Here is a 14,402-nt window from a genome sequence, read left to right on the forward strand (position 1 = left end):
CAAGAGCATGCAGTAATCAAGCGCAGCCAGCGGAAAGAGTGTGCGGCAAACCTGTCCCACCCTCCCCTTCCCTCAACGACTATCTGTCCCACATGTGACAGGGACTGTGGCTCTCGTATTGGACTGTACAGCCACCTAAGGACTCATTTTAAGAGTGGAAGCAAGTCTTCCTCGATTCTGAGGGACTGCCTATGATGATGATAGTGCAATACTGAGGGAATGTTTCATCGTCTGAGGTGGTAGCTTTTGGATGATATTTCATGGCCCAGCCAGTTCAGCTGGACATTTACTCGGTTTGAAGAGCGAAGAGCACTTCTAGTGTCTACCAAGACGCCGAAAAAAATAACTGGCCATTTATCTCACTGTTTGTAGGATCTTGCTGGTGTGCATTTACCTACAATAAAGTAACTGCCCGTCAAACGTAATTCAATGGGACGTGATCAATGCAATTACTTTGTTCTTTCCCACGCAACAGATCCTTCAGCTCCAATATATTGGATTTACAACAATCAATCTGGTCTCTGATACGCAAACCCACAGCGCGACCTCCAGCTAAAGCCGTCGCTTTGGGCCGCCCATTAAACCGCCTCCAGTGGGCTTTCAAGCCCTGGAGACAGCGATACAGTGGCGGTGTATTGGTGAGTAACATGATTTGATAAAGTCGCAAATTACCCCAAATCCATGGCATGTGAGCTGCTGCGAAAACGTTGATTAAAATAACTGGAGCGGCGCCTCGCTTAGCCCCGGATCTTGGCCATGGACTCGTCACAAACTCTGCATCTCGGTTGCTGGCCTCGCCGAATAAGCAATCCTTTGATTGGTCCGCTCCTCCACACAACTCCTACCAATCGCCAACCCAGTTAATCCGATGTCCAGCCGCGCATGGGCAACGGTGGCGGTTCGACCTTGTGTGCGCGACGTCGTTGCTGTGATTTGTGCGATGGAGTGAAAGCGGTAATAATGAAGGATGGCAGTACCATTGATTGAGAACAGGTTTAGTAATTTCGAATAGTGTCACTCGTAGTATTTTTCATCTTGTGTAGGTGCTGCTCTTGTTGGGGTTCCACGGGGACTGACAGCCATTTGGTACCTCGAGTGGCCACTCACCTGATTCCCAAACAGTTCGGTCTTAGAGCTGTTTATCTGGTAACTTTAGTAGCCGAGAACTTGAAAGTCCTTGTATTTTTAAAAACATATTTCTTCAAGTAGGTCTACCTGCAGGCCGCACCAGTGCGTTCATTCAAACATAGGCACAACCACATACAACATTTTGTTAAGCGCAGTGGAGAGCCTGTTTACAGGCGAATCTCAGCTAAATGACCACACCATCACTCAAGGCTGGCTCAAGCTTATTGTCATTCTTGACAACAAATTTGAAGAAAACTGCCTAATTCAGAGATACCTGTTTTAAATCTGGGTCCCTTTGGAAAAACGTAGCCTCTCACATCCTAGTAGCTTTAGGCTGGGTAGCTCTTGGTCGGCCGGCGCGGACATGATGCGCCGAAATGGCCTCCTTCCATGCTGTAAATTTCTATGATTTTAGTGAAGGATTTTAAAAAGAAATGCTTGTGACAGCTGTGGCTCAGGTGGCATCACTCTCATCTCTTGAGTCAGTAGAAGGGCTAGAAAGTGCACTGGCTCACTGCATGGTTTCTGGGCGGTATTGGCCGTTTTAGGCGATAACCGGGTCGGCAAGAAATTGCCCAGCTGAGTTACGCTGGCGGTTTTGAGGTACTGCTGGGGAGAAGATCGCCAGGGTGCACCGTCCACAGATCACCATGGCGCGATATTTAGCTAAGCGATGACCTGCAGGTAAGTATTTTTTTAAATGCCCACGAGAATCAGAGCTGGGCAGTAGGTGAGTAGCTCTGCAAGAAAAAGGTAAGTAATTGTTTTTTTAACTCATTATTTTAAAATTATGTTGTAGTGATTTAAGTTAAAAGGATCCTGAGAATGTTTTATGATTTTTTTAATGTTCTGTTTTTAAAATATATATTTTTAGTGTATTTCTCCTGTTAGTCCCAACTCACAGCCTCGGAGTAAATCTTTAGTGAATTTTTTAATTATCGACCATTTTTTTTAAGAACTGTCCAATCGAATCTAAATTCCACTTTTTCGCCAAGAATAGAGGTGCAACACTTTTTTTTTGCTGGGCGGATTTTTTTCTTTTTTGGGGGGAAGTTTTCGCCGGAGATAATATTGATAATGTTCAATTGGTCTACCATTTCTTTGTTCCCCATTATAAATTCACCTGAATCTGACTGAGGAAAAGAATGGTTGAAGACCAGGCCCTCTGATCTACCACAAGCTCATGGTCTACAGGGCAGTAGTAATACCCTCCTGTATGGATCAGAGGCATGGACGATGTATAGAAGGCACCTCAAGTCGCTGAAGATATATTATCAACAATGTTTCTGCAAGATCCTGCAAATCCCCTGGGAGGACAGGCGCACCAACATCAGTGTCCTCGTCCAGGCTAACTTCCCCAGTATTGAAGCACTGACCACACTCGATCAGCTTCGCTGGCCAGGCCACATAGTTCGTATGCCAGATACGAGACTCCCTAGGCAAATGCTTCATGCGAAGTTCCTTCATGGCAAACGAGCCAAAGGTGGGCAGCGGAAACATTACAAGGACACCCTCAAAGCCTCCCTGGTAAAGTGCAACATCACCACTGACGCCTGGAAGACCCTGGCCGAAGACCGCCCAAGGTGGAGAAAGTGCATCCGAGAGGGCGTTGAGCTCTTCGAGCCTCAAAGCAAAGCGCGTGAAGAGGTCAAGCGCTGGCATCGGAAGGAGCACGCGGCAAACCAGCCCTACCCATCCTTTCCCTCGATGAATGTCTGTCCCATATGTAACAGGGTCTGGCTCTCGTATTGGATTGTTCATCCGCCAAAGAACTCACTCTGGGAGTGGAAGCAAGTCTTCCTTGATTCCGAGGGAGTGCCGATGATGATGACGTGGAGAGAGAAACAGAGTTAACGTTTTGGTCAGAGTTCTGATGAAGGGTCATTGACCTAAAACATTAACTCTGTTTCCCCACAGATGCTGCCTGACCTGCTGAGAATTTCCACAATTTTCTGTTTTTATTTCAAATTTCCAGTATCTGCAATATTTTGCTTTTGTATTGGTTATCTCCAGTGTGCTGGCCAGTATTTATCCCTCAATCAACATCACTTTTAGAATGGTCATTATCACATTGCTGTTTGTGGGCGCTTGTTGTGTGCAAATTGGCTGCCATATTTCCTGCATTATAACAGTGACTACACTTTTTTTTAAAAAGCACTTCATTGGTTGTAAAGTGCTTTGAGATGTCCTGATATCATGAAAGGCACTTTATAAAGACAAGTCGTTTTTTCTTCTTACTCTCCTGGGATTCTATTACATTTTTCTTTTCTCCAATCACAATTTTATTGTATTTTTTTTCCATTGCTAACTTCCCTCTTCAGTGTCCGTGGTGGTTCAGTGGGTAGCACACTCGCCTCTGAATCAGAAGGTTGTGGGTTCAAACCCCACTCCAGTGACTTGAGCACATAAATCTAGGCTGACATTCCAGTGCAGTGCTGATGGTGTGTTACACTGTTGGAGATGTCGTCTTTTGAATGAGACGTTTACCGAGGTCCTGTCTGCTTCTCAGGTGGATGTATAAGATCCCATGGCACTATTTCGAAGAAGAGCAGGGGAGTCATCACCGGTGTCCTGGCCAATATTTATCTCTCAATCAACATAACAAAAAAACATCATCTAGTCATTATCACATTGCTTTTTGTGGGAGCTTGCTATACGGAAATTGGCTGCCATTTCCCACATTACAACAGTGACTACACTCCAAAAGTACTTCATTGGCTGTAAAGTGCTTTGAGACATCCAGTGGTCATGAAAGGCGCCAAATAAATGCAAGTCTTTCTTTCTCTTTAGATTTTTACACTGACAAACATCAGCCATCCAGTTGATTCCTATGCTCCTCCATTTTTTGCGGCTGCTGACTTGTTCTCTTGTTAGTTCACTTAATTTTTCATACACTAAAAGATGCAGCTTTTCACACAGGAAACCATAATTAAATCAGAATGGTGTACCAGAATATTCCAGCTCACTTTAACCCCTATGTTAAATATTGGTTGAAATTTTACCCAGGTGTTGGTAGCACCCACGTGTTCAAAACTCACCGCTGTCTTTGTTTTGGACCAAAAAAATGGTGGAACCCTGATTCTGCATGAGTTAAGACATGAGGTCAGCTTTTAGAACAAGGGTAGCCAACCATTTTTTTTAATCCCTTCCGTGATGTTGGTGTCGCTGGCAGGGCAGCATTTATTGCCGATCCCTAATTATCCTTGAGAAGTTGATGGTGAGCCACCTTCTTCAACCACTGTAGTCCTTATGGTGAAGGTACTCCCACAGTGCTGTTAGGAAAGGAGTTCCAGGACTTTAACCCAATGACAATGAAGGAACGGCGATATATTTCCAAATCAGGATAGTGTGTAACTTGGAGGGGAACTTTGAGGTGATGGCTCCCATGTGCCTGCTGCCCTTGTCCTTCTAGGTGGTAGAGATCGCGGGTTTGGAAGGTGCTGCCAAAGAAGCCATGGTAAGTTGCTGCAGTGCATCTTATAGATGATACGCACTGCAGCCACGGTGCACCAGTGGTCGAAGGAGTGAATGCTTAAGGTGGTGGATGGGGTGCCAATCAAGCGGGCTGCTTTGTCCTGGATGGTGTCGAGCTTCTTGAATGTTGTTGGAGCTGCACTCATCTAGGCAAGTGGCGAGTATTCCATCACACTCCTGACTTGTGCCTTGTAAATAGTGGAAAGGCTTTGGGGAGTCAGAGGTGAAACACTCGCCACAGAATTCCCAGCCTCCGACCTGCTCTTGATGCCACAGTATTCATGTGACTGGTGCAGTTAAGTTTCTGGGCAATGGTGACCCCCAGGATGTTGATGGTGAGGGATTTGGTGATAGTAATGCCATTGAATATCATGGGGAGGTGGTTAGACTTTCACTTTTTTTGGAGATGGCCATTGCTTGGCACTTGTGTGGTGCAAATGTTTCTTGCCACTTATCAACCCAAGCCTAAATGTCGTCCCAAGTCTACTGAGGAGTTGCGAATGCAACTGAAGACTGCAATCATAAACGAACATCCCCACTTCTGACCTTATGATGGAGGGAAGGTCATTGATGAAGCAGCTGAAGCTGGTTGGGCCTAGGACATTGCCCTGAGGAACTCCTGCAGCAATGTCCTGGGTCTGTGATGATTGACCTGATACAACCACAACCAACTTTGTGCCAGGTATGACTCCTGCCTGTGGAGAGTTCTCCCCCCGATTCACATTGACTTAATTTAAAGGTCAAATGTCAAAAAAACAAAAATTATATGCCAAGATAACGTCACGTATTACATCTAGTATACTCAGATTGTCACTAACTTAGACTCTTCCATCAGAGAAGGCTCTTTGAAAGAGTTAGCCAATTTAGTCCCACGTCCAGATTTTTTCCCCATAACACTGGGCAAGACCGGAACCAATGTCCTAGGGGGAATGTTTGCCAGTGCTGTTGGGGGAGGGGGTAAACTAATATGGCAGGGGGATGGGAAGTAAAATAGGGGCAGAAGCAAAAGTTAGAAAGAAGAAAAGTAAAAGTGGAGGGCAGAGAAACCCAAGGCAAAAATCAAAAAGGGCCACATTGCAGCAAAATTCTAAAAGGGCAAAGTGTATTAAAAAGATACACCTGAAGGCTCTGTGCCTCATTGCGAGGAGTATTCGTAATAAGGTGGACGAATTAACTGCACAGGCAGCAATGAATGAATATGATATAATTGGCATCACAGAGACATGGCTCCAGGGTGACCAAGGCTGGGAATTCAACATCCAAGGGTAGTTAACATTCAGGAAGGATAGACAGAAAGGAAAAGGAGGTGGGGTAGCGTTGATGGTTAAAGAGGACATTAACGCAATAGTAAGGAAGGACATTATCTTGGATGATGTGGAATCTGTATGGGTGGAGCTACGGAATGCCAAAGGGCAGAAAACCCGAGTGGGAGTTGTGTACAGACCACCAAACTGTAGTAGTGATGTTGGGGACAGCATCAAACAAGAAATTAGGGATGCGTGCAATAAAGGTACAGCAGTTACCATGGACGACTTTAATCTACATATAGATTGGGCTAACCAAACTGGTAGCAATACAATGGAGGAGGATTTCCTGGAGTGTATTAGGGATGGTTTTCTGGACCAATATGTCGAGGAACCAACTAGAGGGCTGGCCATCCTAGACTGGGTGATGTGTAATGGGAAAGGACTAATTAGCAATCTTCTTATGCGAGGCCCCTTGGGGAAGAGTGACCCTAATATGGCAGAATTCCTAATTAAGATGGAGAGTGACGCAGTTAATTCAGGGACTAAGGTCCTGAACTTAAGGAAAGTAACTTCGATGGTATGAGATGTGAATTGGCGAGAATAGACTGGCAAATGATACTTGGAAATTGACAGTGGATAGGCAATGGCAAACATTTAAAGATCACATGGATGAACTTCAACAATTGTACATCCCTGTCTGGAGTAAAAAATAAAACTGGGAAGGTGGCTCAACCGTAGCTAACAAGGTAAAATTAAGGATCGTGTTAAATCCAAGGAAGAAGCATATAAATTGGCCAGAAAAAGCAGCAAACCTGAGGACTGGGAGAAATTTAGAATTCAGCAGAGGAGGACAAAGGGTTTAATTAGGAGGGGGAAAATAGAGTATGAAAGGAAGCTTGCTGGGAATATAAAAACTGACTGCAAAAGCTTCTATAGATATGCGAAGAGAAAAAGATTAATGAAGACAAACGTAGGTCCCTTGCAGTCAGATTCAGGTGAATTTATAATGCGTAACAAATACTTTGGTTCTGTCTTCACGAAGGAAGACACAAATGACCTTCCGGAAGTAGTAGGGGACCGAGGGTCTAGTGAGAAGGAGGAACTGAAGGAAATCCTTTTTGGCAGGTAATTGTGTTAGGGAAATTGATGGGATTGAAGGCCGATAAATTCACGGGGCCTGATAGTCTGAATCCCAGAGTACTTAAGGAAGTGGCCCTAGAAATAGTGGATGCATTGGTGAGCATTTTCCAACAGTCTATCAACTCTGGATCAGTTCCAGTGGACTGGAGGGTAGCTAATGTAATACCACTTTTTAAAAAAGGAGGGAGAGAGAAAACGGGTAATTATAGACCAGTTAGCCTGACATCAGTAGTGGGGAAAATGTTGGAATCAATTATTAAAAATGAAATAATAGCACATTTGGAAAGCAGTGACAGGATCGGTCCAAGTAAGCATGGATTTATGAAAGGGAAATCATGCTTGAAAAATCCTCTGGAATTTTTTGAGGATGTAATTATTAGAGTGGCCAAGGGAGAACCAGTGGATGTGGTGTATTTGGACTTTTAAAAGGCTTTTGACAAGGTCCCACACAGGAGATTGGTGTGCAAAATGAAAGCACATGGTATTGGGGGTAATGTACTGACGTGGATAGAGAACTGGTTGGCAGACAGGAAGCAGAGAGTCGGGATAAACAGGTCCTTTTCAGAATGGCAGGCAGTGACTAGTGGGGTGCCGCAGGGCTCAGTGCTGGGACCCCAGCTATTTACAATATACATTAATGATTTAGATGAAGGAATTGAGTGTATTATCTCCAAGTTTGCAGATAACACTAAACTGGGTGGTGGTGTGAGCTGTGAGCAGGGCGCTAAGAGGCTGCAGGGTGACTTGGACAGATTAGGTGAGTGGGCAAATGCATGGCAGATGCAGTATAATGTGGATAAATGTGAGGTTATCCACTTTGGTGGCAAAAACACGAAGGCAGAATATTATCTGAATGGCGGCAGATTAGGAAAAGGAGAGGTGCAACGAGACCTGGGTGTCATGGTACATCAGTCATTGAAAGTTGGCATGCAGGTACAGCAGGCGGTGAAGAAGGCAAATGGCATGTTGGACTTCATAGCTAGGGGTTTTGAATATAGGAGCAGGGAGGTCTTACTGCAGTTGTACAGGGCCTTGGTGACGCCTCACTGGAATATTGTGTTCAGTTTTAGTCTCCTAATCTGAGGAAGGACATTCTTGCTATTGAGGGAGTGCAGCAGAGGTTCACCAGACTGATTCCCGGGATGGCTGGACTGACATATGTGGAGAGACTGGATCAACTGGGCCTTTATTCACTGGAGTTTCGAAGGATGAGAGGGGATCTCATAGAAATATATAAAATTCTGACGGGATTGGACAGGTTAGATGCAGGAAGAATGTTCCCGATGTTGGGGAAGTTCAGAACCAGGGGACACAGTCTAAGGATAAGGGGTAAGCCATTTAGGACTGAGATGAGGAGAAACTTCTTCACTCAGAGAGTTGTTAACCTGTGGAATTCCCTACCGCAGTGAGTTCTTGATGCCAGTTTGTTGGATATATTCAAGAGGGAGTTAGACGTGGCCCTTACGGCTAAAGGGCTCAAAGGATATGGAGAGAAAGCAGGAAAGGGGTACTGAGGTGAATGATTAGCCATGATCCTGTTGAATGGTGGTGCAGGCTCGAATGGCCGACTCCTGCACCTATTTTCTATGTTTCTATGCAAATTAGTCCTATTCAAGAACATGACCAATTGCTTTTGAAAGTTCATATGGAATCTAATTCCACCACACTTTCAGGGTGCGTTCCAGATCTTGATAATCCTCTGTGAAGAAATTTCTAATTTCCCTCTACTTTTGCCAGTTATTTTAAATCTATGATCTCTAGTTACCAACTCACTTGCCAGGGAAAACCATTTCTCCCAACTTGCAACGACCCCAATCCCCTTAATTTTGAATATCTCTATTAGGTCTCCCCTTACCCTTCCCTGCTCTAAGGAGAATAATCCCAACTTTTCCAATCTCTTCAGACCTGAAGTCCTTCATCCCTGGTATCATCTGAGTAAATCTTCTCTGTACTCTCGCCAAGGCCTTGACATCCTTCCTAAAGTGTAGTGCCCAGAATTATACACAACACTAAAGCTGAGGTCTAACCAGAGATTTGTAAAGGTTTAGCATAACTTCTTGTTTATGTATTCAATGCCCTTATTTAAAAAGCCACTCGCCACACATCCGCCACGATCTCCCGCCGCACCTCCGCACCAAACATTCGCCGAACCTCCGTCACGATCACCCATCAAATCTCAGCCATGATCCCTCATTGCTCCTCCGCCCCAATCACTCGTCGCAAGATTGCCACGACCTTCCTACTCCTCTGCTGTATAAGGGCCCAGCCGATACTCCTGCCCACGCTGCAAACCGTGATCTGGGTCCTGATGACGTCGCTCACCTCAAAGCCGTCGCGCACTTGGAGCGGCTCACACTGGAAGCTGCAGTGGCATGCTGCAGCTCTTGTACTCCCGACCTGCGATGATGTTCTGTCACAGGTGAGGGTGGCCCATGATGTTCCAGGGCCCGGTGCTCCAACTCTTTATCCTCCTGACTTGCAGTGGTGTTCTTTCGCAGGTGAGGATGGCCCACGATGACCCGGAGCTCCAGCTCTTTATATGTTTTTGTGGTGAGGGATTGTGGCGGATGAGGGTAAAGGGCCCAGGGGCAGCATGGGCCTGCCCACACTGCGATATGTGTGCGCATTAGGTCTGTGCAGCAGTCGCCCTGGTTAACCCTTGCCACTGGATAAAGGCCTAGCTCTGTCAAGTCTGTGTGGTGGCTGATGTGCAACGGTCACTACACGTTAAAATAAAATCCACGCACAGGCATCTTCCACCCCCTCAGTTGAAGTTCAGGAGTGGAACATCGGGTCCTTCATTAAAACATCTGTGATCTCATGTGGAAACAAGTCATCCTCGTTCATGGGACTGCCTGTGATGATGATTTAGAAAGCCATGTATCCTTTATGCTTTTTTAACCGCATTATAAACTTTCCCTGACACCTTCAAATATTTGTGAATACACATCCCTAGGTCCCTCTACTCTTGCTCACCTCTCAAAATAGTACCATCTAGCTTATACTGCTTCCCCATGTTTCTCCCAAAGTGCATCACTTCACACTCAACTGCATTAAATTGAAGCTACCATGTGTCTTCCCATTTCACCAATTTGTCCTCCTGAAATCTTCTACCATCCTGCTCACTATTTACTACAATGCCAAGATTTGTATCATTCACAAACTTCAAAATGTTACTGCCTATACCCAATTCTGGGACATTTATATACAACAAGAAAAGCAATGATCCTAATACCAACTGCTGGGGGAACCCCACTGCATATTTCTCTCCAGTCATTAAAAACACATGTTCGCCACTACTCTCTACCTTCTATCCCTTAGCCAATTACCTACCCAAGTTATTACCATCCCTATAAGCAAGCGCTCTACTCGGAAATCCATCATGGCAAACGAGCCAAAGGAGGGCAGTGGAAACGTTACAAGGACACCCTCAAAGCCTCCCTGATAAAGTCCGACATCCCCATTGACACCTGGGAGTCACTGGCCAAAGACCGCCCTAAGTGGAGAAAGTGCATCCGGGAGGACGCTGAGCACCTCGAGTCTCGTCGAGAGCATGCAGAAATCAAGTGCAGGCAGCGGGAAAAGCGTGCAGCAAACCAGTCCCACCCACCCCTTCCCTCGACGACTGTCCCACCTGTGACAGAGATTGTGGTTCTCATATTGGACTGTACAGCCACCTAAGAACGCATGCTGAGTGGGAGCAAGTCTTCCTCGATTCCGAGGGACTGCCTTTGATGATGAATCCCATGTGTTACTATTTTCCCAATTACCTTAATCAACCCTCTCTCTTACTTCATCAAATAACTCAATCAGGTACTGTTTGCATTTAACAAATCCATGCAGGCTATCCATTATTCACCTATGCTTCTCCAAGTGAGAATTAATTTTGTCCACACAGTTGTTTCTCGTAGTTTACCCACCACTGTCATTAGATTATTAGGATTTTCCCCTCCCCTTTTTGAACAGGGGTATAACATTTGCAATCCTCCAGTCCTCTGGCACCACTCCCATATCCAAGGAGGATTGAAAGATTGTGGTCAGAGCTTCTGCTATCTCTACCCTAGCTTCCCTCAGCAATGTAGAATGCATCCCATTTGGACCGGGTGACTTGTGGTGTGCTGCAGAAAAATTTCCTCCCATTGATTATGAATGGGAAGTATCGAGCACTTTCACATCCAAAGTAATATGTTCAATGGTTATAAATACTCATCAAATCTTAGATCCCATAACTGATGAATCAGTACTTCTCCATATTGAACATAACTTGGAGGAAACATTAAAAGAAAAAAGGGCACAGAATATATTCTGGATGGGGACTTCACCAAGAGTGGTAAAGTAGTAACAGCATTAAGTGATTTAGTTGAGTCCTGAATCATTCCACATGACATTTCAGTAAAAGCTGAGAACACAAGATACTGCAAAGACCCTAACAACATGCCAGCCGGAGTGCTGCACATCAGAACTAGCTATCCCCTCTCGAAACTGCACTGGAACAGTTTTGCTATGACACTAGTATATACCCGGCAATGTAGAAAATTGTCCAGGTATGTCCTATTCACAAAAAGCAGGATAAATATTACCTGGCAAATTACTGCCATCTCAGCCTGTACCTACCATCAGCAAATGAGTCCTCACAGTGACACCTACTCATCAATAACCCCCATAAATTCTAATTCCAATCCAATCAATTTATTTCATGAAACAATTTTTTCCTAAATTCATAGAAGTAGGCAATTTATCCATTTTTTTTCTAAAAGTTTTACTTGGAGTCCTAAGTTTTTCTTGACTTCAGCATATCTCCACGACCTTCATCTTCCATAATTAGATGTCTTTCTTACTCCATGCCTTACTTGCCCTCACTTTAACTATCAATGTACTTTTTCTATACTTATAAAATCCTTTATAACTCTTTTATATTATCTACAAGCCTATTTTCATATTTGCTTTTAACCTTTCTATTCTCCCTTTTCATCTTCCTACTTAGAATAAAATTGAATATAGGGAAAATAAATAACCAGGGAATAAATATAGTAATGTACTGAGGCTTGTGACTCCTTGGACAATGTTATGTTTTAACTTCTTTAAAGTACAGTTATAAATGCTAATGTACTGAGAGGTCTTGGAATACATTGGACATTGTTAAGTTTTAAACCACATTAACAAGCAAACTCCCTTAATCAGAAAACCTTTGTAAAAACAGAAATTGTGCAAAGACAGCCGCAACACATTATAGGTAACAACCAATGGCAGTTGAGCATGATGCATATGCGCAATGGGAAACTAATCAATGGTAATTATGTACTTATCGGGTAAAACAGTCTAAAATGTATTGCACGTCAAAGATCCGTTCTCAGAGGTCTGAGAAGTGAGATGCTTCCCCTGCCGGTTTGAATAAAGTTCGTGTTCTTATTTATCTGCGGTGTCCACCTGCTTATTCTGGGTCAAAGAGTAGTACTGCACTCTTACAATTGGCGCTGCGAGCAAGATACAGAGTCCACGAAAGTCGTCGCTAGAGTCTTCCTCAACCGTCTTCTCCCTGTGGCCGAAGAGCTCCTCCCGGAGTCACAGTGCAGATTCTGTCCCCTATGGGCCACAACGGACATGATTTTTGCAGCGCAACAGCTGCAGGAAAAATGCAGGGAACAGCGCCAGCCCTTATACACGGCCTTCTTCAACCTTACAAAGGTTTTTGACACTCAACCGCGAGGGTTTATGGAGCGTCCTTCTCCGTTTCGGGTGCCCCCAAAAGTTCGTCAACATCCTCCGCCTACTCCTCGACGACATGCAGGCCATGATCCTTACCAACGGATCCATTACAGACTCAATCCACATGCGGACCGGGGTCAAACAGGGCTGCGTCATTGCCCCAACCCTCTTCTCAATCTTCCTTCCTGCCATGCTCCACCTCACAGTGGAGCTAAACTACAGAGCCAGTGGGAACCTGTTCAACCATCGCCGTCTCCAGGCCAGGTCCAAGACCACCCCAACCTCTGTTGTCGAGCTACAGTACGCGAACGGTGCCTGCGTCTGTGCACATACAGAGGCTGAACTCCAGGACATAGTTGATGTATTTACTGAGGCGTACAAAAGCATGGGCCTTACGCTAAACATCCGTACGATAAAGATCCTCCACCAGCCTGTCCTCGCTGCACAGCACTGCCCCCCAGTCATCAAGATCCACGGCGTGACCCTGGACAACGTGGACCATTTCCCATACCTCGGGAGCCTCTTATCAACAAGAGCAGACATTGATGACGAGATTCAACATCGCCTCCAGGGCAGCCTTCGGCCACTTGAAGAAAAAAGTGTTAAAAGACCGGGCCCTCAAATCTGCCACTAAACTCATGGTCTACAGAGCTGTCGTAATACCCACCCTCCGGTATGGCTCAGAGACATGGATCATGTACAGTAGACACCTCAAATCACTGGAGAAATACCACCAACGATGCCTCCGCAAGATCCTACAAATCCCCTGGGAGGACAGATGCACCAACATTAGCGTCCTCGACCGGGCCAACATCACCAGCATTGAAACACTGACCACACTTGATTAGCTCCACTGGGCAGGCCATATTGTCCGCATGACAGCCACAAAGCAAGCGCTCTTCACGGCAAACGAGCCAAATGTGGGCAGAGGAGATGTTGCAAGGACACCCTCAAACCCTCCCTGTTAAGGGGAACATCCCCACTGACACCTGGCAGTCCCTGGCCAAAGTCCGCCCTAAGTGGAAGAAGTGCATCCAGGAGGGAACTGAGCACCTCGAGTCTCATCGCCGAGAGCATGCAGAAATCAAGCACAGGCAGCAGAAAGAGCGTGCAGCAAACCTGTCCCACCCTCCCTTACCCTCAACGACTATTTGTCACACCTGTGACGAGGACTGTGGTTCAGCTACCCAAGGACTCATTTTAAGAGGGGAAGCAAGTCTTCCTCGATCCTGAGGGACTACCTATGATGACAGAGTCCACATAACCAGACATGATGTAGAAGTTGTTGGGTGAGTACAAATTTAATATACCATATGCCCAGTGACACGGAATAGTCTGTAATAAAGAACAAACGGACCCGGATGACGGAAGCCAAGAAATAAGTAAGGCAAGGCACAGGGTATGAGTAGATCTGCGCCTGAGAGTTAGGAAAACCACAGCGTAATCGTAAATACGAGCAGGTTAGAAAACCGATGCATATTAGGGTACAAGATTAACCTGCTAGAACATACTTAGTGACTTTATAATTATGGCCGAATATGATTGGGGCCCAAAAGGGTCTCTGGGGAATATGATATCAGTCGAATGTAAAAAAGTAATTAAGGCAATGAAAGAAAAAGTGTGGCAACCAGATGATTGCCCATCGTGACAGGTAAAGTGGTGGGAATGCGAGAAAAAAAAATAGAGAAAGCCCACATAATCGTTCTA

The 14,402-nt window shown here is 45.2% G+C and overlaps 1 protein-coding gene across 5 annotated transcripts in view; it reads right to left on the bottom strand.

Annotated features, from left to right (window-relative positions):
* The window catches only part of ccdc66 (coiled-coil domain containing 66), a 107,825-nt gene extending 107,042 nt beyond the window's left edge, over positions 1 to 783 (bottom strand). For 3 of the 5 annotated variants that reach the window (XM_070895290.1, XM_070895287.1, XM_070895291.1), the window contains exon 1: positions 673 to 757. In XM_070895290.1, coding sequence (XP_070751391.1) covers positions 673 to 683 — 11 coding nt within the window. In that variant the 5' untranslated portion in view covers positions 684 to 757. Of the gene's footprint in view, positions 1 to 672 lie in introns of all 5 variants that reach the window. The other 2 variants (XM_070895292.1, XM_070895288.1) reach the window with 1 other exon arrangement.
* Between the last annotated feature and the right edge of the window lie 13,619 nt (positions 784 to 14,402).

The sequence above is a fragment of the Pristiophorus japonicus genome, chromosome 12 (genome assembly GCF_044704955.1).
Source record: "Pristiophorus japonicus isolate sPriJap1 chromosome 12, sPriJap1.hap1, whole genome shotgun sequence".
Taxonomy (NCBI): Eukaryota; Metazoa; Chordata; class Chondrichthyes; family Pristiophoridae; genus Pristiophorus; species Pristiophorus japonicus.